The sequence below is a fragment of the Phalacrocorax carbo genome, chromosome 20, assembly GCF_963921805.1.
Source record: "Phalacrocorax carbo chromosome 20, bPhaCar2.1, whole genome shotgun sequence".
Classification (NCBI taxonomy): domain Eukaryota; kingdom Metazoa; phylum Chordata; class Aves; order Suliformes; family Phalacrocoracidae; genus Phalacrocorax; species Phalacrocorax carbo.
In genome coordinates this window covers 273078-298715 of record NC_087532.1, presented here as the reverse complement: position 1 = coordinate 298715, position 25638 = coordinate 273078, and the positions used below count along the sequence as shown (strand labels likewise).

The 25638-nt window shown below is 40.4% G+C and overlaps 1 protein-coding gene across 11 annotated transcripts in view; it reads left to right on the top strand.

Moving 5' to 3' along the window:
• PER3 (period circadian regulator 3) overlaps nt 1-25638 on the top strand; it is a 44466-nt gene that overhangs the window by 2048 nt on the left and 16780 nt on the right. Inside the window, exons 3-22 of one of the 11 annotated variants that reach the window (XM_064470423.1) lie at nt 455-570; nt 1426-1627; nt 2641-2689; nt 4999-5141; nt 5525-5603; nt 6326-6432; nt 6676-6832; nt 7819-7924; nt 8370-8495; nt 9249-9375; nt 10399-10543; nt 11137-11264; nt 11733-11918; nt 12553-12804; nt 13320-14059; nt 15165-15342; nt 15927-16089; nt 16694-16844; nt 18514-18631; nt 21136-22458. In XM_064470423.1, the coding sequence (XP_064326493.1) occupies nt 455-570; nt 1426-1627; nt 2641-2689; nt 4999-5141; nt 5525-5603; nt 6326-6432; nt 6676-6832; nt 7819-7924; nt 8370-8495; nt 9249-9375; nt 10399-10543; nt 11137-11264; nt 11733-11918; nt 12553-12804; nt 13320-14059; nt 15165-15342; nt 15927-16089; nt 16694-16844; nt 18514-18615 (3257 nt within the window). In that variant the 3' untranslated portion in view covers nt 18616-18631; nt 21136-22458. Of the gene's footprint in view, nt 1-307; nt 571-1425; nt 1628-2640; nt 2690-4998; nt 5142-5524; nt 5604-6325; nt 6433-6675; nt 6833-7818; nt 7925-8369; nt 8496-9248; nt 9376-10398; nt 10544-11136; nt 11265-11732; nt 11919-12552; nt 12805-13319; nt 14060-14528; nt 14716-15164; nt 15343-15926; nt 16090-16693; nt 16845-18513; nt 22459-25638 lie in introns of those variants that run through there. The other 10 variants (XM_064470430.1, XM_064470425.1, XM_064470424.1 and 7 more) reach the window with 10 other exon arrangements.

The following is a 25638-nucleotide window of genomic DNA, read 5'->3' as shown; positions in this document are numbered from 1 at the left end:
TTTTTTTTTAAATAAATGTGTTACCTTTTTTTATTGAAATGTCCACCTACGGCTTCTCTTTCCTTCAGAATCTTATAGCTAATAGGTGCCTACTAATTACTTTCTGCATATATTGAAAAAATAGCATTCCTGTCCCACTTAGAAAAATTATTGGACAGTCCATGTTTTCCAACAGAACTAAGTAGCTAAAATTGTTCTTTTGCCATCACGTTCTGTCCTTTCTACATCCTCATGCTCGTTTTCTGTAACATAAAGAGGTCACTTCAGTAGTATAATCAGTATTCCTTTTTCCTTTGTCACTACACAGACCTTCCTCATCTCACCTTGGACTTCACCAAAAAGATGACAAAATTACAAGGGCTGTAAGAAATTATTTCAAAGTAGTCTCCTTACTGACTTCCTTGTGTTTGTTTTGCTTTTCCTGTTTTTTTTTTTTTTTTTCTCCCCCAATTAGCAAACAATGACTTTTTCCAGGCTCTGAATGACCGAAGAGTGTTTCGGACAGATGTGATGACATACAGCATAGAAGAGTTGGTGGCAGTTGCATCTGAATACACTCCAAAAAACACTGTAAGGAATTCAGGCGCACTCAAGAAGTTTGCCGCTTGCCATTTCACTCTCTATTTAGTCTCTTTACATCGTTTTATGGAAATAGAATGTGTAAAATTGAAAAGCCTTCAAGTTTTAGCCAAATGGGACTTTGTGTTTTTAAAGGTAGAGCAAGGCTACTTCTTACCTGTGCTGACTCAGGGTACCCAACAGCAGTAAATGAAGAAATACCTTTTTTTATTTTTTGGCCAGAAGCAACAAAAATCTCTTTGAGAGTCTTACTTGAGAATTCATTTACAGCACAGTAATCTCTTGAGACAGATTTAGCAGAATGTTTTCAATATAGTTATGAGGGACTTTGGTTTCTGTTTGTATTCCTTGATTTAATTTTTTTTTGTCTTGATTTGCGGTCTGTGTCATGCTTTCTGGGTCTGCTTCAAAGAAAAGAGTTTTTCTTGAGATTCAGTACTGTTAGATGCCATATCAGAAATATTGCAAATGCTTTCTACTTGAAAAGTTCTCAGAATATGTTTGCATGTGGAATTGTGGTGAATACTCTGTAATCTGGGCACAAGTGTGTAGAGTAACAACCAGTTATTCTGGACAACGGCAAGCATCACTGTAATCTGTTTCAGTTTTGATATTGCAGTCTTATTAGCATTTGTAAATCACAAGTAAGCTACTATAGCTTGCACACAACTTTAATTGGACACTGACTTAAGACCACATTTTTGAACCTCTGTATTAGGTTGCTGTGTGTGGTGGTTTTGGGTTGGTTTGTTTGTTTTGGGGTTGTTTTTTGTTTTGTTTTTTTATCCTTATAGTAGTGATACTATGTGTTGGGGAGGATTGCCTTTAACAGAGTTTATTTTCCAGGACACATTTGTGGCTGTGTTTTCCTTGCTTTCTGGACGCATAGTGCATATTTCTGAGCAGGCAGCATCCATCTTAAACTGTAAGAAGAAAGTGTTGGACTCCTCCCGGTTTGTAGAGCTGCTTGTCCCTCAGGATGTGAGTGTGTTCTACACACACACCGATCAGTCCCACCTGCCGCTTTGGAACATGGAAAGTCAGACAGGTGGGACTCAGCAATACTCTTGAATGCTTTCTGTGTCTTTCTGCTTTTGCAGAATGAGGCTAGAATAGTTGTTCATTTTAAATGCTTATGCTAGCAATATACAAAGGCCACACTTGTTCCCTTTCCACTTTGAAAACTTGAGTAGCTATGCAGCTAGTCCTAGCTGGTCTCCTAGAGGCTTGACTCTCACGTGGGGTAAGTGAAAGGCAGATGCTTCATCGCTTTGTGTGCCATCTTACTCATTCCAATTACTGCTGCTTTTTAAAAAGAAACTAAAGGTCTACTTGTGAGTTTCAAGTTGTTTAATCTGCATCTTATTGTTGCTTAGATGCTTTGTCTTTATGGTCTGCTTGCAGCCTGCTCTGAACATAGCTCACTGAACCCAAGTTTTAAGCTGACTTGCTGTTTAGTGCTGGATGTACCTAAACGGTGACTTTTGAGTCCTGTGTTACTTGTGAGCAGTTCAAGTGTAGCTCACATGCCAAGGCCATGTCTTGTGCCCACCTAGCCATGGGGCTCTTTTGGCATCAGAGGCTGCTAATGCTAACGTGCCAGGGATTCTGCAACTTGGAAGCCAGTCATGTGCCTACCCACCAGAGCAGTGCCACCCCTGTGGAGTTGTTATTTTCTCACCGTGAACTGTTACTGAATTCTTGTCTCCTCATAACTCTTGACTGTGTATTGTTTTTGGTACATGGCTCATAAAATGAGGGATTTTCGCCTTTCCTTTCCATAATGACACAGTGGGGAAAGGAGTTTTTTAGATCATATGTGTTTCCTCTGAATTTAGTTCCAGGTCAGCCACTTCTTCAAGAGCGAGTGGGCTGGAGAAGAGAGATAACATTTGAGGTGGGAGCAGACTGTTGAACAGCTAATTCAGTAGCTAACAAAGAGCAGGTTGTGAGAATTCGGTCTCTCTCAGTTTGGAGAATGCAGAGTTTAAAATAGTTCTGATAGGTGGCATCTTTCTAAGGATATTAACTGATACTTTCTATGTGTGTTCTTCTTATCAGCTTCTCTGTATGAATATGCCCAGGTGAAATCCTTTTTCTGCAGGATCAGGCAAGTACATTATAGTTTTATGTTTGTGAAGGCTGAGCATAGGGTTCAGTACTGGGCAGAAAGAGTGTTCTTTTGTTACAGCTGACCAGTGTGAGCTCGTGGAACTCCATTACAAAATTGGCTTGTTGTGTTTAATACTGGCATCCAGCAGAATATTTTGGATATCTTTCCTATAGTGATGCTTAAACTTGTGTGGGGTTAGAAGGAGATCTGTTCACACATGTTTCTTTCGGCCTATCAATTTCCTTCAGGACTGTCATGCAGGAGAAGAAAGATCTTGTGAAAAATCGCTGCTCCCTCTTTTACAGCTTGAGAGTGGAGGCAAGGAGTGTTTTGCTTAAGATTGCGCAAGAGTTTGACAGAGGCAGTAATAGAAACTCAGTCACCTGAGTCCCAGTATGAGACCTGAATCATGAGATACTACTTGCTGTCACTATGGGTGCCATTTGTTGCTTTGTGCCTGACTCATCTTAGTGCTAAAAGAAGAAAAAAAAACCCTTGAGGTTGGCCTGTGATCTTCGGTGCAGTTCTGTGCCATACTAGGGTAGTCTCTTGATTTCAATAAGCACTGTTTGCTTCTGAGCAGATGTAATACTTATTCCGTCTTTCGATGGATCATTGATTTGTTCACCTGTGTTTCAAAACCCCAAGCTCTAAAATCACCTTTGCCTCTTGAATTGTGTAAGCGCACTTGCAATAAATATAGCAGGATAGGTACCAGTTTTCAGTTTGGGGAACTCTTTGTAGGATGCATAAATATTTTGCATTAGGTTTTTTTCAGATTTTCATACAACATCTCTCCTTCCTTTATCTAACAGATCCTTTTGATTATGTGGGCTTAGTGAGTAAAAGTATTTTTCACAAGCACACACTAGGCTTAAGTATGAAAATATTTTTTTGTGGGTTGAACTTCTGTTACATTCAATTTCCATTTGTATCTTTTGTTTGGTTTTTTTTTTTCCAAAAGGAGGAGCTGTCAGTTTTTATGACACTAACTTCTCTCCAGAAACATTTTATAAAACTAAGTGTGGAATAAAAATGTAACTTTTAGTGTAAGTGATAATGTCCAAAAATTTATCTCAATTCTTTCTGTCAGAGCTGGGTAAGATACTGCAATTATAACACGTGAAAAAGCGCTTGTGATAGAAACAGGCAATCGCTGATGCCGTTGCTACAAAGCCCTGGTTAAGATCTCTAGAATGTTCTGTACTGCTACTACTCACACATTGTCCAGAAAGACAAATTCTCATGGGAGGAAGACAGTCAAAGAACAACAGCTATTGTGAACCGAAGCTAGAGGAGTCTTACTTATGTAGGTCAATGAAACAAAACTTGAGACAGACAGTTTTTTTTCTCCCCTAAAAATGGTACAGAATAAACAACAAACAGAAAAAGAACTGTTTACCTTGAAGGAGAGCACAAGACCAAATAAGTGGTTCTCATGAATACAATTGGACTGAGAATTAGAAGGTGGGTTTTAACGGTTAGAATAATGGCATTTCTAGGACAGCCTCTGAATGCAAGCGTTGGAGGCATGTTGTGGTTTAACCCCAGCTGGCACCTAGGCCCCATAATGCTGCTTGCTCACTGGCCCCCCTCCTTGGTGGGATGGGGCAGAGAATTGGAAGGGTAAAAGTGAGAAAAGTCATGGGTTGAGATAAAGACAGTTTAATGGGTAAAGCAAAAGACCCACACACAAGAAAAGCAAAACGAGGAATTCATTCGCTTCTTCCCATCATCAGGCAGGTGTTCAGCCATCTCCAGGAAAGCAGGGTTCCACGACAGGTAACGGTTACTTGTGAAGACAGACACCATCACTCCGAACGTCCCCCTCTTCCTTCTTCCTCCCCCAGCTTTATATGCTGAGCATGATGCCATATGGTATGGAATATCCCTTGGGTCAGCTGGGGTCAGCTGTCCCAGCCGTGTCCCCTCCCAACTCCTTGTGCACCCCCAACCCACTCGCTGGTGGGGTGAGAAGCCGAAAAGGCCTTTACTCTGTGTAAGCCCTGCTCAGCAGGAATGAGAATATCCCTGTGTTATCAACACTCTTTTCAGCAGAAGTCCAAAACATAGCCCCATACTAGCTTCTGTGAAAAAAATTAACCCTGTTCCAGCCAAAACCAGCACAAGATAAAACATCCATTTGGTTTTAAGGGGAGCAAGTGTGTTGGCCTTGGATCACAAGGGAGTGTGCATAGGACCTCGGGAGATTCTGATTACCTGGGGCTGTGTGCTCAGCATAACTTCTCTGTGCAGGGCTCCCAGTCCTTGAAACCAGTGCGTTAAGCCATTTTACTTTTCCTCAGAGGTGGTAAAGATCAAGAACAAGAAGCACGTTGTTATCCCTTCCGAATCACGCCGTACTTGGTTCAAGTGTGTACTTCTGTCCACGTGGATGCAGAATCCTGCTGCTTAGCTTTGGCTGAGAAAATTCACTCTGGATATGAAGGCAAGTCAGGAGACTCCACTGAAAAAAACCAAGCCAATAGGAGAATGCAGTATAGGAAAGTCTGCTTCCTTTGTTTAAAACTTGTGCTTGGGTAGGCTTACCCATTAACTTCCAGTTTGTGTGTGTGTGCATGCATGTGAATCCAGAGCATCTGTGCCTTCTTTGCAAGGCCCCAAAACATTTGACCTCTTCTCACTATTTTTATTTTGAAGAAAAGTCTGTAGCACCTAAAAATTTGTAATGTTTTATGAGTTACTGCTCAGAAGGCAGTGACCAATTAAAAAGTTCTGGAGCCAATAACTCTCTATCATGATCAAAAGTAACAGTTAGGTTTTCTGTCTTAGTGTATATTTTATTTCAGTAAATATTTCTTTTTCTATTAGCTCCTCGAATTCCTATGGATAAAAGAATCTTTACCACCACTCACACCCCTGGATGTGTTTTTCTTGAGATAGATGACAGGTGAGATTTGAATCTTAAGATCTGTGAGGTGTTTTGGAGAGGTACCAAAAAACCCTTTGGTGATGCAGCTGGAGACCCAAGTAAAGTAGTTGAACTGTGTAGTTGGCAATAGTTAATTAAACAAAGCAGTTTTGTGTTAGTCCACTCATGGAAACACATTTAGAACTCTGTGGACATACGTCCTTTGCTGACGAGGAATGCGCATTAAACAGAATTGCAGTCAGTTTTCGTTATCCAGGGCAATGGGGACCTGTGGTAACACAGACAGGAAAAACCCGCATAATGCAAAGCTCTGGGAATCGCAGCATGGAGGTGCAACTCCACTGAGCTGGGTCAGATAGATTTGGCTTGACTAAAGCTGTCTCCTGGAAAGCCACAAGAGTGTTTTTACCATACACTTCGCAGCATCCGTGTCAGATTTCTTACTGATGTTTTGCCTGTGACCTGTTTCTTCAAGATAATTTTTTTTCATATAGACAAGCACAAAACTATCTGCAAATGTGAAAATCTGTTAGATCTCCAGGCACAGAAATGCTTGTCGTTGGTATTTACATGTCTGTGTTGCACTGGAGGATTATTAGATGGGCTGGAAAATGTTCTGTAGCCTTAGTTCATGCCATTGTAGATCATGCCTGCCTGGGGACATCACTGACAAGCAAAGGGTTAAGGATGTAAATACTCAAAACTATATTATAATCAGTGATAATGTGTTCGGGTTTCAGAGCAGTGCCTTTGTTGGGTTACTTACCCCAAGATTTAATTGGAACATCCATACTGATGTATTTGCACCCAGAAGATCGTCCTTTGATGATTGCTATTCACCGGAAAAGTAAGTACAGTTGCTCTAAGAGGAATTTCTACTGGTTTTCAAAATCTTTCACTATCATATTGCTTGGCATGTGACTGATCTACAGACTAGAAAAAAGTAAATTAACTAAAGCAACCAGTTTGAGATAAAAGCAAATTCAAACCTAAAGCTTTAAAGGACCCAGTCATTTCTGTTTGTGCTTGTGCTACTGTGTCATAATATAAACTAAGCCTTGTTTCTTGATTGTTTCTTTCTTTTTTTCAGTCCTGAAATTTGCTGGTCAACCCCCTTTTGAACATTTACCTATTAGATTTTGTACTCAAAATGGGGATTATGTCATACTGGATACCAGCTGGTCCAGTTTTGTGAATCCTTGGAGCAGGAAAGTAGTGTTCATCATTGGCCGACACAAAGTCCGGACGTAAGTCAGTTGTAGAATTGATTTGTTGAAGTGCTTTTTCACTGAACACCCTGCAAAATAAAACAGTCTCAGTACTGAACTAGAGACATAATGTTGCTCCTGCAGTCTGTGACAGCTACCTAGCATCTGTCTTGCAGCCCATTCCTTCAGACCAGCATTAGTCTTGTTTATAAAGTGTGAAAATAAGTAAATTACTTTGAAGTAAAAGGCAAAGCCAACTTTTTTTTTTAGCATATGTTTTTGCACATGGTTGATGTCCAAATACTGTTACAATGGACGTGTCTAAATCAAAATACCAGTTTTAGGCAAGCCGAGTAAACTAAAAAGGAACATAAAAAAGTATATCGCTTTAACAAATAATAAGTTGACATTCATTCATGACTGGCTTACCAAAAAAACCCATTAATTGACAGACATGCAGCTAAAATCATCTTCTGGCTTGTTTTCTTCTGAACATTCACTTGATACAGAATCTAAATATTTACCAAGGTAACCTCTTTTAAAAATGTAATTTATATTGAATGTGCAAGTTAACTTTTCAGGTATTTTTTACTTAGTTTCCAAGATATTTGGAAATATGACTGTCTGCCTTCCTCTTATCTGCTTTCTTTTCTAGGAAATGGCTTTTTGGGATGGCCTTTTGACTTTTCAAAGTGATCTTTCACTCGAGATTTTATGGGGTGTGAGTTTGTCTTCTGAGTGAAGGAGGCGGAGGGGTAGATGCTTGTCAGCCTTAACTCCTGTCACTGTGCTGATGTACTGACTTCCCTGGGGCTTCACATGAAGCACTGCTCTCGTAGCACTGCCCCGCTACCCCAGCAGAGCTGCTAGTGGAACAGATGACATCCTGTTGTGTTGATTCAGCGAAACAGTCGAAATAAAATAATGATGATAAAAAAAAGGAATCTATTCTAACTCTCTGTTTATAGCTACCTTTTTCTTCATCAAATTAAAATTAATAGTGAAATTTCATTGGCTCTCTCCAGAAGCCCTCTGAATGAAGATGTCTTTGCTGCAAGAAGTAAAGAAATGAGCAGTGTTGAGAAGGAGATAAGAGAATTGCAAGGACAAATTTACAAGCTGCTTCTGCAGGTAAAAACAATGAAAGAATTTCAAAACACTGGCTGGCCTTGTGAACGAGAGGATAAAGGAACCTGGGTCTGTTTAGCAGGCTGCTTTGGGGATGATCTTTTAAAAGGCCTGAAAGGAAAGTTCTAAGTGGAGACAGGCTTGTGTAAGCATTAAAAATATGGCTCTGCATAGCCCACCCGATTAGAAAAAAAAAAAAATATTTTGTTTGACATATTTGCCAAGTCTTCATGTTGAAAGATAAATCTGCATCCTGAACCAGCTTTAAGCATGATAGAGAATTTTGCTCAAGCAAGCGGTGGAGCCCAGAGCAATATTGACTTTTCACTTTATTTGTTTTGTGTGTTGCAAAGTATGTTGTTCCCTTCTTTTTGTTCTCCAAGGGGATGACTTTTTTAATCACTTTTTTTTTTCCTTTAATCACTTTTTTCCTTCCCCCCTCATACAGCCAGTTCACAGCAACGTTTCCAGTGGTTATGGAAGCCTTGGAAGCAATGGCTCTTATGAGCACTATATCAGTATAGCATCTTCAAGTGACTCAAATGGGAATTGTACAGAGGACATACAGGAACCAGTAAGTCTATAAATGTGGGACTGCCTGCAGAATAGCAAAAATACAGTTTCAAAAATAGAAACTTTTACTGTGTACATATGCACTACTCATCGTGAATTTTACTGAAGTGGGAAGATACAGCTATGTTCAAGCTAAATGTACTTAAAGTGGTCAGTTGCAGAATGCTGGCTTTTGGTTTTTGCTCTTAATTTTGCTGGGTAAAATGAGCAGATAACTACTACGGTAGTTCACTGAAGTAAATTGAAGACTTGCTTAAGATCAGCCTTCTCAAAGAACCAGTGGACTCGGAGGAAAAAGTGGAAGAATGATGCAACCAGAAAGAGGATTGATGCATATGGAGGGGTTTCTGTTGGCTTGGGATTTTCTGTTCTGTTTTAAAAAGGGCACTAGAGGTACAGTGTAGACCGCTATAGAAGAGAGCGGAAACAGTGCTGTCCTAAAACAAGCATTGCATTTACCTAATTTCCCTCTGAGGCTCCTGGGTAAGTCATCAGCTTATTCCCACTCTCAAGGCTTGCATCAGTATTAAAACATTCAAATGCTGAGGCTGTTTGAGCTTTATCATAGTTAATTATTTATTAATTGATGGATTTAGATTCATTACATTTACAAATACCAGTAGATACCAGGCTTAGGCTGACAGTCTACTCCCCTTCAGTTTGGAGAATACAAGAAACCAAGCCTATCTTAATGGTCTCCTATGGCTTCTTTTTATTCATTTTATCCTGACTTCACATTTTCACGTATCTCAAGATGACATGGCAACAAGTTTGTGTAGATGTCAACAGAATAAAGAATCTGGGGCAGCAGCTGTATATTGCATCAAGGAGCAAGGCACAGAATGGAAGTGAACAGGCTGTGAGCTCGGAAATGCTAGGAGGTAAGTTAAGGTAATTATGATCCCTAAGGTAACATGAACGCCTGTACATCTATAGCCCTCAGTTGTGTTATGCTGAAGAACTTAAGAGAGCATTTTAGCATGACTTAAATGTGTGAAGTGTTTTGGTTTGTTTTTCTTTTAAACAATCAAAAAACAACCAAAGAAAAAACCTAAAACCCACCCAAAAAAAACCCCTCAGCAGATACAATAACTTTTTGACTGCTCCCTGAGACATGGAGAAACATATCTGTCTCTTTCCAGGTTAATAGACTTTTACCTTTTTTGATTTTAACATTTTCTAGTGAAAATGCAGACTTGCTTGGAGCAAGTATAAGTCTACTATGGAAGTTTCCCTTAGTTACTTCACGTGGACTCTCAGAATCAATCCATAGGTTGGAAAACTCTGCCCCACTTCCCACTGAAGTAGTGGTTTAGTTACTGATTGCTTAATATGCACAAATACATGGAGAAAACTGGATGCTTCCTCAAACGTCATAGGAATCAGTACTAAAACATTTTGGTCTGTGATACTCTCTACAAAAATTGTATTTAACTCCTAGCCTTGCAGCTAAGAGGACTTGCACTGTCACTAGTACTCTGACCAGTGTATCTATGCTATAAAAAGCTGTAAACTACTGATAAATAACATGTTCAATTCTGTGATGTATAAATTGAGAGAAGAGTAATATTAATTGCAGCCTTGTTTACAATTTAAATACAAGATCTTTTGTCTGTGCTGTTTTCTGTGTGTTTACTAGTTTTTCTGAGTGGATGGTTACGGTGGTGTGTGTGGTTTTTTATTTTTAGGCATTCCTTCCCCTTCTCCCTCCCCTGCCTTGAAACGTGAATCGAGATGAAAATGCAGAATAACCAGAATAACGCAGTAATGAGAGCTGTGCTGTCATAGGCCATATAGCCCTGTATGATATATGTATCCCAGTCTATAAGAGTGTGTGTGTGTCTTGGTGGGGGTAGTGTTTAGATGCCTTTTTGAGTAGTCTTTGAGGATTTCTTCTTTTCTAGGGAAGAGGCACCCTGCTTCCTGTTTTCTTCAGACATTGAGAAGCGATAGCACAGAAGAACCAGGCAACGCATTTTATGATGAGTCAAAGAAGACTCCGCGTGTTCCTTCCTATCAGCAGATTAATTGTGTTCATAGTATTATCAGGTAATAAACTATGAAACGATTTCAGTGATGCAAGTTTAAGATTAATTAGTGGAAGGTAAATATCCAAGCAGCATGCATTGGTCTAAACTGTCTGGAGTTTGAGTTGAGATAAATCTGGGCAATCCATCCCAGTGCTCGGTCAATGTGAATTACATGGTAATGAAGAATTTAGGGCCCAAGATTCTGTTTGCAACTATTGAGGTTTGTCTACTGCTAGTTTTACCATTGGTTCAATAGGAGTTTTAAGAGAATGTTGACAGGCATAATACGTCAGTGTCTTCTCAATACATGCTTTGTCAACATCCATATAAAACAGAAAGTTGATATAATTTGTAAAAAGTCACTGTTTTTTAAGCCAGTGGGTAATGTCTTTTTTCTTTCTTTTTTTTCTTTTTTTTAAAGAGTAATTGATCCATTTTATTTAGAATACTCCTTGGAATACAGATATGTGATCAGAGCTTCCTGCAGTGAATTTAAAATACTAGTTAACGCCCCTGGATCTCCAGTTTGGATTGTTCAAATATTTGTCTCTCCAAATGGAGAAAAAAAAACGCAAAGTAGGGGGAGCTTCCTGTGATATGCTTTTATTTCAGATATCTAGAGAGCTGCAATATTCCAGCATTGAAAAGGAAGTGTAAATCTTCTGCAAATACATCATCGTCATCTTCAGAAGATGACAAGCAAGTCCAGCAAAGTCAGCAGGAAGTCGAGGCATTGCAAGGTAACACAAAGTATACTCATGATCATAATAGAACCACAACAACTGATTATTTTTTTACTGTTGTATGTTCCAAGGTTTATGTGCACTTTTTAAATTGTTATCACACTAACAGCACAATATTTCGGTTAGTTGGTAAATATTTACTTGCATTGTCTAGATCTCACAAGTAAGCATAAGCTACAATATTAAGTGATTTAATGTAGAATGCATCAAAAGAACTATCGTTTGTTGTTGCTAAATGAACATTCTGTTGCTTACTCATTTTATGCCATGTTTAGTACATGCTGACGTTGCACTGCCGTATGAATGTTACATTTATTTGTATATAAGACTGTCTTATTTGATAGTCTGCATAGTTACTGGTTGTTTCTGAACCAGTCAGACTCGATGAATTGGGAGCATAGTGCTTGGAATGAAATTCCACGTAGAAACTTTGTCACTTACCAATAGTTACTGCTATCCTTTCAGGACTTAATTCCCAAACTCCACTATCTGCTGATCGGGAAGAGACACTGATAGACCAGACAACTGCAGGCATGGTGGGAGCCCCTCTGGCAGACCTGACCCTGTCCAACAAGGCTCCAAGTGTGGTGTCTGTCACCAGCCAGTGCAGTTACAGCAGCACTATAGTGCATGTCCCACACCCTGAATCAGGTACTATTCATGCTCGCAAAACACTGTCTTGACTCACCAATTTTTAAATTTATACAAGGTTTCCAGACTGAAGTACACAGTGAGAACCTTTTGTCCATTTGCGATATGTTCTTGTGAATATGAGCTCTGAAATATATTTAAGGTATTTCTAGGGACACTGTGAAGAAAACTTGAGCCTGGAAATTTTTACAGTATTTTAATAAAACCTAGTTTTAACAGAGTGCACTATTTCCTTTCCACTCATCACATATATCTCAAACACAATGTGCTTTTGGGCATTGAGGATTAAAATAAAAATGACTAATGGGTCAGTGTTACTTCATTTTAATGCAGAAATAAGCATAAAAATTAGTATTTAACTGCTATCGTACTAAGAAAGTATGAAGAAAGAAGTGCCTCTGTAACTTCAAAGTGAATTTGACGTTTTCCAGACCATGCAAAGTTATTTGCTCAGTTGATGTTAATGTAACTATATTTGCGTGTAAAGGGTGTTTCCTCCCCCCGCCTCTGCAGCCTGTATCTGCTCGGTAGCTCAGACAAGATGGTTTTCTGTGTAAACCTCTGGGTGTTGTGGGAGCTCACACCAGAGGGCCAGAGCAAAGAGTGAGTGATTTGTTTTCTTCCCTCTTCAAAGAAGTGACTACAATGGAGGATGCTACTGTTGGAAGTGAACAAATCGAGCTGCCTCCTGTGAATGCTCAGAGTCTTGCTATGGTACCTGAGGACTTAAAGCCAGTTGGGCTAACAAAAGAGACATTGTCAGCCCACACTCAAAAGGAGGAGCAGAACTACGTTGACAAGTTCCGCCAGAGGATCTTGCTCTCTCCATTTAGGTCTTACCTTCAACAGGGGAGCAGAAGTAACAACGGACATTCCTGTGGCAAAGGTGAGAGATAAAGACTTGCTGGATGACTGTATTACAAAGACCAACCTATCAGTGGAGTCTGGTTTTCCTTTGTGTGATTTAGCGAGTATCTTCTTAAGGCTGTAAAGAGAGTACTTCCTTTGAGCTGCCAAGGCCTGACAACAGCATTGCCCACACAGAAGGTCCGCTCTATCTTGGATGTTGCAGTCTTAGACTTTTCACAAAGCAGATAATTATTGCAATAAACCCTGCAAATCCCAAGTATTTTATTGCCTCCCCTTGAAGAAACATAAAAGATCTGACTGGGATAAGCCAAAATGGTTGGTAAGAAAATTGATGACATGAAGGGAAATATCATAGATATGTCAGCAATATGTCACTGTAGTGTATGGAAGAATTATGGAGAGGAAAGTCAGCTCTGCAAATAAGCCACACTCAATTATCTGGATGTTTTTCTCTTTTTTTTCTTTTTCTTATTTTTTCTTTCCCCTAGATCTGTCATTTCAGTGAATGTGTCTATTTTTCTTCCTTCTTAGGAGATTCTCTTTCAAAGCAGATGAGCCCAGCCAGCTGTAAAAAAGGCAAACGTGGAAAATTCAAGCGCCAGAAACCTCAGAGACAGTCTTCAAATATCCACTCTTCTAGTAAAAATAGAAATGATCTTCCATGTGAGAAGAGAACAATTCAGAAACAGTCATTCTCTCCCTCAGAATTGTCCTGTCTGAGCTCCTCCAGTATGAATGTCCTTCCTCCTTTGGGACTTCCTGTCTATTCAGGTCCACCGTCATCTAGTTTTCCAGCCTCTCCTGTAGGAGAGGAGGTTGCCCTTCACTCGTTAAAACCTGGTTCCATGTCATCGTCACAACTATGCTGTGAAGTACCATCATGCCCAACACTTTATCCCCCAAACACAGGCGCATTTATGGCTGTATTTTTTCAGAGTTTCCCCATGTATGCTCAGATGCCTCAATGTGTCTTTTTTCCTAGCCCTCAGTATGTTTATCCCCCATCTTCATATCCGTGCGTTACACTACCTCCAGCCCCACCTTCTTCTGCTCCATCACCAGTAGCACTGCACTCTGTGGATCAGCCCTTTCCCACCTCTTCTGCCACATCCATGGAGGACCAGCAAGAGGGCCAGCATGACCAGGCCCTACTGCTGAGTAGCTCACGGAGCAGTTCCCCACTTCAGCTGAATTTGCTTCAAGAAGAGCTGCCAAAACCTATGGAGCTTTCCATTAGTACTGATGTTAAAGCACATGCAGAAGCTAAATGTGTAAGTAACACCAATTTTTAATGTAGAGGAGAAATTCTGACTTTTTGATGGTGTTCAGTTACCAAAACCAGCGATGATGATCTGTGTTTGAGGGTCACCAGCTTCTGTTAGCTGCTTTTTCCAGTGGCTCTGCTGTGTGGAGTGCAGGGCACAAAGAGCACAGGAGGCAGAGAAAGCTGTTTATACTGGCATCCAGGGGAAGTTGTAACAGCACAGTGTTGGCACTTAGCAAATGACAGAAATGTGAGACCTTCTGGTCTAGGCTGCCACAAGCTGCTTTTGCTCAGCATTTTGGCAGTAGCCTTTTCAGTTAAATTGTCGTCAGGAATTTGGGGTTTGGGGCTTTTTTATGCATGTGGAACTTGGCTAGTGCTGCGCAGTTCGCATCCTTTTCACCCAGTCCCACAGTCTCTGTGGAGAACCAAAACAAAGGGAAGATACGCTTCTAATTACTCCCTCTGTCTCCCAGGGATGCAGCTAATGAACGAAGAACAGGGATCCGTGTGGGTCGGTTTCCATACGTGGGCATAGAAAAGGCCTCTCCAACTTCCGCGGTAAACTCAGAGGCAGGAATCTGAGCTCTGCAGGCAAGGAAAAAAATGTTGGCTCCTGAATCCAGATTGGGCTGGAAAGGCTGGATCAGCTGAAACTGCAGGGTAGGGTCCTGAAAGGGGAGTTGGTGTACCTGTAGCTGCTGGAGCGGTGAGCTTGACATAGTGAATCAGGGGAAGACGCTCTCATTTTCCCTGTAGTGCACCATTGCTTGATGTGTGTGGCTGCTTTATGCCATCTAACAGGACGTGAAGGGAACTGACTCCCGCTCTCTTGTCAGCAGAAAATATTAACTTAATGCAACAGTACAATATCTTGACCCAGTGGGGAAGGATCTACAGCAGACACCAGTAGACTCTAGACGCTTGTTGATTTCACCCATGAAGAGCATTATCCTGACTTCTAGACTGCCATTCATTTTCAGAGCTAGAAACTCCAAACCTATTGAAATGAACTTAGTCGACATGTGACCAGTTCAGTAAATGCACGAGCCTCCTTTTTCAAACTTAAATGTAACTTCCATGGATGTGTTTGTTTTGATTTTTGTCTCCAGGACAATGATCCAGAAGATAGTGGTAACAGTGCCAGCCACTGTGCTTCTAGCGAACTTACTGGCCGCTTGCTTTACAAGGACTCCCAGTCAGGTACAGGTTCAGCAGCATCAGGCAGTGGATCAGCTTTATCTGGTTCTTTAGGCTCTGGCTCCAGTGGGACTTCTGGTTGTAGCACAGGTAGGGAAGTTGGAGATTTGGATGTTTGGTGCTTTGGTGCTAGATGGCTTGCTAACATGTTGGTAATTCATAACAAGATATTGTAATGGAAATGGGAAATCCCAGTAAGAGGATCTGTAGTCTTTACTTTTCACTGACTTTCAGCGTGTGAGGCCGTTTGTTTCAGTCACTGTAGCTGGAAATGGGAATCTGAGAAGCTGTTTCTTTAACCTGCAAGTCACACTTTCATCTTGCTCATTATCACTTTTCTCTGCATTAGATATACTGGCTTACGTCTTGTTTGAGTAAAGGTAAATCTGCCTAGAGCAGAACCTCTTGAAACAGAAGCAAAGAAGCTGAGCCAATTAATTTTGAGAAGAATAAACACAGCTTTGGAGATCTTGAGTAACTTAATAGAATGCACTTTATTTTCGAATTCTCAACGGGTAGTAATCACTTGCTAGAGCAGTCCTCTGGGAGCACCTGTGTTTGTATTGCAGAACTAGCTTGCAAGAATACACTGGTGTTCTTTAACTTTTTGTGCTGAATTGTTAGGATTTCTCAGGCATCTGCATTAATTTCTTTTTTTCCCTGGTAATTCTCAGCAGGTAGTGGCAAAAGCAGCAAGTATTTTGCCAGTAATGATTCTTCTGAAGCTTCCAAAGCAGAAGGAAAAGGGACAGCTCATAAATCCAAACATGAGTCAGCCTGGGTGATGATGGATCACACACCTGAGCGAGTTCTAATGACTTACCAAATGCCTAACAGGTTGGAAAACATCCACAATTTCTGCCGTGTGGTTTGGATTTGTGCATAGAACTGTAGAATTAAAAATGAGACCATGGAAACAGTGCACATACTAATGAAACTCCAAGCAGGTGTATTAATTTACTGGTTTTGCATTTTATGCCCTGGTTATTTCCTTTTGATTTTTTCCCCATTTTTCCCATCAGTTCAAATATGGTAACATGCAACCTTTTTGCTGAAGCGTTATGGGGATTGGTAATTGTCCTGTACTTCAAATGCATAAAGGGGTAAAAATACATGTTATCTGCAAGTTGCTTGCAATTAGCTTAGCCATAATTTGTAATGAGATTCCACATTTAAAAAAACCCACACAAATTAATAAAACCAAAAAACCCTACACCAAACTCCCAAAAACAACAACAACAAAAAAACCTGACAGACCAGGGTTGAAAGAAACCATACAAAACAAGTAAGTTATAACAAAGCACAGTTTCTTTTCAATGGCTGATGCTTTCCAGACTTCAGCCATAGATACTGGGGAAGAGACTCTCCCAATGTGATTAAAGTCAGTGCCTGCCTTGCTTCGTGTAGTACAGCTGTGTTCACAGGTGTCTGTTACCTGCAGAGTTAAAGAGGAAGTTCTAAAGGAGGATCTGGAGAAGCTGGCAGTCATGCAAAAGCAGCAGCCTTGGTTTACAGATGGACAAAAGAAGGAGCTTGCAGAGGTGCATACGTGGATCCGGACCCAGACTGTCCCACTGCAAATCAGCAGCCAGGTAAGGAGTTTTGAAAGGAATCAGCTGTTTATTCATGCCTTGGCTAGCTGGAGGCAGTGCCAGAGGTCACTGATGGTTATTACTTGTAAATATAAGAAGGAAATGAGCTTGAGCACACTAGCCAGATGAGAAATGCTGAAAAACAGGTCTTTCCATTGGTTTTGGGGATTTTGGGGGGGCATTTTGGGGTGGTTGGGTTTTTTTTTTTGGTTGGTTGTTTTTTTGTGTGTTCCCCCCCAAGATATACAAATTCTGTGTAGGAACCACCTGTAGCAAAGTTCCTTCAGTCACGCTGTTGGATGAATGGGAATAGTATCACGGTCTCACAGAAGAGTCCATACTTAGTGATGTTTTTTCTGTTGGCATTGGGTCTTTTGCTCTTTTTCTTATAAAGTTGATTGCTGCTATGATTGAATAGCATGTAACACTGGAATGTTAGTGAGGATTAGAGCAAGTGTGTTCAGCAAGCTGAAAAACGCTCATAATCTCAGAAGAGGCTCAGGCATATAGTAAGAAACACAAAATCAGCTGGCTTTTTGTAAGTAGATTAATTGTTTAACAATTTTGGTATCTTAGGCTTGATTATCTGGTGTAACTCTTGGGCACTCTGGCAAGCTACTTCTGATTCATATTAGTATGTGTAAGAGAATGTCCTGATCAGTATAAAGTGCTCCCAGGTGCTACGGAGAAGAAAAGAGCAAGGCAGAACTGGTCCCACAAAGATCTAGAGCTCCAGTGATGAGTTGTGCAGAAAACTTCAAAGCAGAATGGGCTGCATTCATGTACTCGTGCAGCAGAAAAATTTAATGTCTGTTACAGCACTGCATGGTCTATGTGCTAGTAGTTTCAAACGTGGCGTTCCAAGCTGTGATATTCATTCTTAGAGCAGAAAAACTGAGAAATATATGTCCTTGGCTCTGGAACAAGACCAGAAAAATAGTCTTTGTTTTCCTAATACCTTGCCGATAAAAATCGTGTATGTCCTGTTGTGGTTAGGACCACGTGTTTGATTCAGATAGCAAAATGATGTTCAGTGGTCTTGCAGAAAGTTTGGTTGAATGTTTGCATATTAAATGTTATTAGATGTATCAGTATGCAAGTACACATAATTGATATCTAAGCTGCTAAAACTGTCCCTAAGCAGCAGGCCACGTTTCCAACACAGATTGTCATTTAGCGAATGTGACCAGGCTTCTGACAGTAGAAAGAAACGCAGGATTTCTCTTTTAATATCTCATTTCAATATTGTGCTGTTTCTCAAGAACCAGAAAACTGTGGTCTGTCAACACGCTCGGGTGTTTCAGCCTCTTTTTGTTGGTTGGTATTGTTGCTGTTCGGCCTGCAGTCCAAATCCTTAACGAGCAGCTTGATAATAAAGCTGAAGGATAAGACCTTCAAATTCAAGGAAGTCACGTGCCTTTTTTCTTGAAGCTAAAACTCTATGTTCCACTAACCAAAGAATTCATTTCTGAGACAAGATAAGTTGGAGGTGCAAGGGCCTGCTTCTGAAAATAAGATATCTGTATAATCTCTGCTTTTAAAGAGATTTCAGCCCATTGGTGAGAGGTTTCAAGAGATTGCAACGTGTCATTCTGTCAGGATTTGACTCTTCGAAATATACTCATAGAAACAAGAATTTAAATTACTATGTTCTTGTTCCTTTTTAAAGGGCTGTGTTACATGTGACATCAGGGAAACGAGTTGTGAGGCTGTAATGCCTGATCACCATATGGAAAGCAAGGGGAAATCGCCTCCGCTCCCGCAACGCTGAAGACAGCAGCACTTGTGTCAGTAAAACCGCTTGGTGTAATTCCCATTCTCTTTTCCTCTGGCTTTGCTACATACTAGCGGTGAACCTATCCAGCTATCTCCTCGCAACATGAGCAGTCGCACATGTGAAACTAAATCTTCCTCCATTACCCCTCCGCTCCTAGCATGACTTTGAAGGCAATCTCTCACTGGGAGGCTGTTTCCCTTCCTGACCTCACAGACTTGACACAGAATGGGTTGTCCAACTTTTGCTCAATGATGAGCAAAATACAAAGGTGTTTTTTGTTTAGGAATTTTTTGTTTGTTTGAAGCTGGCAAGTAAGAGTCTGAAAAGATGTGGTGGTTAAGAACCTACACTGGGGAACCTAACAGATCAGGGCATGTTACTCTCCAAGTAAGGTAGATGTGTTGAAACCGGCATTGAAACCAAGGTACAATGGAGTGCTCTTCATTTTTGTTTGTTCAATATTTAAAGGCCTAAACTGAAGATCCTAATATTCGGAGGCTCTAAAATCACTGTAGCTGGTTCAAGAAGCCAGTAGGCTTTTTAATGAGCAGCTGAAAACTGGCCAAGTTACTCTGCATCAAAATGCTTTTCACCAGCTTGTGCCCATCAAAAAATAAACTGAAGTAGAAAGAAGCAAAGCTATTCCATATGGTTTTTTGTGTTTTGGAACCAAGTTGCTTTATAGCTTTTGATTTTAAAGCTGTGTTTCTCAAGATAGGTGTTTAAAATTAATTGAGGGTAATTGGTTTGCAAATCCATCGGAGACTAAATTATAAATAGCAATCCAAAAAAAGTAACGATTTAGGAGTTATTTTCTTATACAGGATCTGCTTTTTAGGAAAAGACGTGGTAAACCGCCTCTATCAAGGCGCTTTGGCCTAGTTATCAATTCAAGTAGCTACATGTGATCTTTTAGCTTATGTTGCTAGCACTCTGGAAGGCGGATTTGTCTTAATTTTTTTCTTGTTCTATTAGAGTAGTTAGCTATGTTGAATCCAGACATAACAAATAGGAAACTTTGAGCCATTTCCCTGTTTTGTTTTTGTTTTTGTTGTAGTGATGCCAAAAACAAAAAGAGATTGAGCTTCATTTCTTCTGCTTTCTTGAAAAGTCACATTGTAGAGCCAAACCTGAACATCAAATCAAATATTCATTATTTCTCAGCACTGTTGACTTCCTGTACAAGTTTTAACCTCTTTCTTTATAATGGAGCCTCTGGCTGTTGAAATCTGTGGATGAAAAATGAGTGTGTGCATAGTGCGAGTTTGTTGCTCAGAAAGTGGTAACCACTTTCTCTTTCAGTATGCACAAGGATTTGTTCTCATCTTAATACTTCTAGCTTAAAGCTGAATGTATCAAAGTGCTCTTCAAACAGGACACACTTCACTAAAACCTAGCAAATTTTGTCTGCCTTCCCCTTTGTTTATCAAAAGCTGGACGTAATCAGATTTTTCCTTGTGGTGTTATTAATCACCTCAGCCTTCTCAACACAGAGTTTTAGAATGTAACCTGTTATTCACCCTTTTGTTCTGTGTAACTCTTCCTTTTTCTGCTATGTGAAGGATTTTCACTTTTTCAGTTTCTTTGAATAGTAAGCTTCAAGTTGATGAGTAAGTTAAAAATACTGCTATCTGCAGGTCATTGAAGGAAAACTATATTTATCTAAAGGTTTTTGTTCCTTTTTAAAATCAATTCAGTGACAATCTTTGTCATTACGGCTTGTGTCAAGGAAAGTTTTCAAGGCTAATTTGACTCTGTGGGTTTTTTTATACGGTATGCTTGTCTGCTCTGTTTATAGCTATTGCTTTCTATTTATTCTTGAGTTGCATTTCTTTATTTGTCTTTCAGTCTTCTCAGCTTGAACTTGTTTTTTTCTTAAGTGTTGTAAATCAGCAGAGGTCCACACATCCTTGATACTTTTTGTGTTCGAACTTTAAATGCCTCTTATTTTAAGAGGCTTCAATAGGTGTTTACATGCATCGAGTTATGTACTCGAGTAGGAGAATGTGGGCAATACCTTATACCTGTCCTGGTCTTTTCCCAGCACTTTCCAAATACGGTATTCTGCTTTATAACCACACTGCCCAAAATATTTGCTCTAAAACATGTAATAAGATGCTTTGTGTATAGGTTCTTTTCTTAACTGGGAAGCTTCATAACTAACTAAACTGTTGATTAGACCGATGTGCTAGAATCTATTCTAGTTAGCTGTGCTTAAATTAAAATGACTGCGTTAGTGTATTTGAGACTTAGTGAAATAGATTAGTCCAAATACTCCAGGTAAGGACAGCTGTCTCCTTCAAAATCATGTAGAAGTGTAAGCCAGGAGGAAAGTTTAGATAATCGGCTCTTTTGTTGTATGTTATTTACACTGTTTATTTCCTGAGTAGGAAAATGAGATGGTTTTCCATGTCTTAGCAGGCATATGTGTCGTCCATTTTATAAAACAGTGGGACTTTGATTAGGAGAATGGTAACATGTACCTAATGATTGAATAATGCTTTTCATCCATAGGTCTGGAAACATGTCAAAAAGATGACTGTCATTATCCCAGTTGTATAAAAAGAGGCAGACATACAAAGGACTTGCACAGATGCATACCCCCCAGTTCATACCAAATCCAGGAGTACAGTTTGGGGATCTTCACTCACTCTGTCCTGTGCTGGTTTTGCTACAAGTGGTCAAGATTCTGACCTGTACGTAGAAACTTGATCATATCAAGTGTGTTTCTTGTTTGGAGAAGTTAACCTTTCTTGTACCACCACTCCTATGAATTTGTGCCCAGTAGGATCGTATAGTAACAGAAATCCTAGACAATTCTTGTAGTGCTGTCAACACCATACCCTAAGGCAGTATTATCATGAAGGTGTATGTGCCAAGGAGCTTGAATTCAAAGTTTGTAATCCTGGCTAAATCTTAGGTGCAAGATTTCTTGTTTGGGGCTACGCTAGTCCTGGGTTATGGACAAAAATACGGTATAGGAGAAGAACATAAGAGGAACGAAGGGAAGAATCAGTGCCATGTGTGACACTGAAACTAAATCGCCCAGAAACGTAAATGCTCTTGCCTGCAAAACCAAGTTTAGGACAAAAAGCTGTTTCCCAAGCTACTCTTTACCCCACTAGAACCACAATATCTCGCAATCAAATGCCTTATCAAGCCTTTTGGGGAGGACCTCGTTTCTGTAAGTTTTCAGGAAGTGGTAGTTTTTATTTTGGCTTATATTAATCTTTAAGTCTTTGTAGTTTGCTGGAGTAGTCGAAGTGAGATCCAGGTCTGATCTGAAAGACAAGTGGAGTAAATATTGCAGCCAGATTTGCACATGCTACTTTGTTTATGTGACTTTGTTTCACCTGGCATAATTAAAATGTTGTAGACAGTTTAGAGCTGCCTGGAATGTCACTTTTTTGGTTATCAAAGGGAAAACATGCAAGTACAGTAATCATACAGTTACTGCCCCCTGTGGGGGTGTTGGCAGTTTGTAAACCCTTGGTGGATTTCACTGGCAATTTTTTTTTTGTTGTATTCATAAATATGGAATTATGTTTCTAAAAATGAGCTGATGTGAGAATATTTTCATGGCATTGCTATGAACAGGAGGGACCGCAGTGTATTTTTACAGTGTGTGATAAATATTTGCGGAATGAGTAATGTATTGGTAAGTTTATCTTCCAGCTGAATCGAGTTTTAAATCACACGCAAATGAATTTTTACATCAGTTGATAGGACTATTTTATTGAAATAATATTCAGCTGTTGTTGAATTTACAGTTGTGATTTTAACTGTACACTTCAAAGGAGCTTCTGGTTTTATAAATAAAACTGAAAAATATGCTGCAAAGAACTGTTTCAAGTGTCTGTTTACTTGTGTTGTTTGATAATGTCTAGAACACAGACTTCTAAGAAAATACCCATTACATTTTTCGGATTGTACTTAGATGTTGAGGTTGTGGGTACAGTGAAAATGATGATGTAGTGGCTATTCATCCTGTTTGTGTGGGGGTTTTTTGTTTGGTGGTTTTGGTTTTTTTGGGGGGTTTTGTTTGTTTGTTTTGGGTTTGTTGTTTTTGAAATCTTGCTCTACCTTTCCCATTTCAGGACATGTTATTTCCTTCCTAATTGCATCCCACAAGAAAGGGCAATAGCCTTTTGAATGTGAGGGATTGTATTAGGGTGTGCAAGCTGTAGGGGTTTGGCATGCAGGATTTGAAGCTTCTGTCTCTGCTGATTTCATTAGGAAAGGTAGATAATAAACACTTTGACCCCACCATGCTAAAATTTGTGTTCTAGTGGAAGTATCAAAGAAACAATTCACAGGTTTAATTCACAGCCATGTCTCAGCGCAATAAAGTTATTAACTAATTGCAGAGGAACAATTTGTTAATCTTTTTGTGCTTTAAGGTGCTTTAGAGAGAAGCGTGGTCCACAGCCTTAAAGAAGCCTGCAGGAGAAAGGCAAAGTCACTGCAGGGATTACAAGGTACAGAAAAAACAATGTAGCATCTTATTAAAATTGGAAAATAAATAAGTAATCTAAGATAAGTATGTAACTGATGGTGCTTCTGGCAAGGTAAGCGATGCAGTTCTTTGAAATGTAGGCATCTCAAGTTCCTTGAAAGGCAGGTAACACAGAATCATTAAGGTTGGAAAAGACCTCTAGGATCATCAAGTTCAACCATCAACCCAACGCTACCATGTCTTCTAAACCGTGCCCTGAAGTGTCACATCTACATGTTTTTCTGAACCCCCCCAGGGATGGTGACTCCCCCACCTCTCTGGGCAGCCTGTGCCAATGCTTGACAACCTTTTGGTGAAGACACATTCCCTAACTTCCAATCTAAGCCTCCCCTGACACAGCTTGTTTCCTCTCGTCCCATCACTGGTGACTTGGGAGCAGAGACCAACCCACACCTCACTACAGCCTCCTTTTAGGCAGTTGCAGAGGGTAATAAGGTCTCCCCTCAACCTCCTCCAGGCTAAACAACCCCAGTTCCCTCAACCTCTCAACACACTGGATATGTTTTTCCTGATGGCTTATTAATTTTTGAAAGGGTGATTTGGTCATTCTAAACATACTTACAAATGTGAGCCAAATAATCTAGCTTAACTGTGGTCCAAAAATTATGAGGAGAAGTGAGTAGACTTGTGAAATGAAGATATTCAAGGTGATGCTATGTTTTTATTCAGAGATTTAGGCAATGTCAGTCCAGCCACATCACTGGTTTATCAGTAGCAGTCATCCTCCTGTCAGCTGAAGTTCTTGCTTGTAGTTAAAAACCTGTAGCTTTCACCTCTGGGTGGATGTCAAAGGTGGTGAGCTGAATGATGTACTTCTGTATTTTTGGCAGATGGTGAGAGATGAGTATTGGACCTTGATTCTTCCTCACCCCGATCTCAAAAGTAAGGGGTCTGTAGATTTTCTGTCGTAGGTTTGCTCCACAGTTGTATGAACTTTTAGGATACATATTATGTACTGCTCCTGTGCAGCTCAAAGAGGTGTCTGCCTGCTTGGCTCCCATTTGATGCTCCAGTTTGCTGCCGGAAACTTAGAGGCAGGCTCAGGCTGGCAAAGACGGGACTCTTGGAACTCGCTTCCCCAGCTACGGTTGCGCCTTTCTGCCTGCTCCCAGAGCTCTGCCGTACCTGGTGGGAAGATGATCAGCCTGGCCTCTGGAGCTCCTCGTACCATCTCGTTAGTTTCCTGTGACAGATCCAGCCTTCTTGTCTCTGGCCTGCAGAAGAGGAAAAACTCGGTGCTGAGAGCTGGCAGGAGCTATAGGTTATAGCAGGATGGGGGAGAAGTGGAGTTTGCCCTCCTCTGTCACAGACTGCCTGGGCTCTCAGCTCTTGGGCACTGGAACCGAGTTTATCTGGCATCTGCCATGAACATTTCCTTCAGGAAGGAGGCCGTTGGGTGTGCAAGAGTATCTCAAACAGTCGTCTTTTTGAGAACTACCGGTCATGTCCAAAGATGCAGTCTGAACTCCTTCCTACCAGAGGCAAGGACCGTGCATGACTGGAAGTTTCAGGCTCTGCTGAAATTCTGCTATATTAGAATTAGCTGAATTTCCACACATCCGCAGAGCCCTGCTGCTGTGCTCCGGCCTGGCTTGCACACAGTAAGTTGTCTGAGTATTGCTTCTTTAGATGCAATAACTGCTAGCAAGTGTTTCTGCGATATTGAAAGCTGAAGCAGTTTGAGGGTTTATAGCTTGCCTGCCTCATATTGACTCCATCCTCACCATCTGACATCTCTCTTCATTCCTTTGTTCTCTTACATAGATAGGTGGTGAACTTGTAATATTTTTTTATTATTATTCATAGTGGGTTTATTTATTGTGCTTTATGTTTGCAACTTTCGAAGTGGGATTGAACCGATTATTCCCACCCTCCCCCAAATCTTTGTAGGCTCTATACTTTTCCCTGTCTATGAAATGGATCTTTCTCAGATGGTTATTCATTTAGGTACATTTGAGGTCTTTTCTTACAATTTTTGTTGCCTGATGAGTTGGCAGTAAAGGAGTAATTTCCAGACGGGCACTAACTTGCTCCACTGTGTAAGAGAAGGACGAATGTTCAGAAGATTTCAGAGCTGCACAGTGCATCCAGCTGCTCTGTGTTTGTAAGGACACTTTTCTTTTTTATAGCTGGCTTTATCTGTCTTACAGCTTTGTTCACTTCACTTAAATTATCTTAAGCCTGTAGGCCTTGTTTAAACAGGACAGTCGGAGATTTGTGATGTATATTATTGAGATCAGTGTAGCATGTGTATCACTGTTAGGTGAAGTTTACCTCAAGCTTTCTGTGACCATGAGGTCTATGCGAAGTATGTATTGAACAAGGCAGGGCTTCACAGCTCAGTCTTTGTGTATGTTGTCAAGAGACAATTCCTGCTTCTCTATCTCTATTCATTGCAGATACTATCAGGAAGTACCCGAGGTTGAGAAAGTACGCTGGTACTCTGCACACAAAGGAGTCAGACTAGAAGCCTTTTGCAGCTGCTCTTTTGTCTTCTCTCT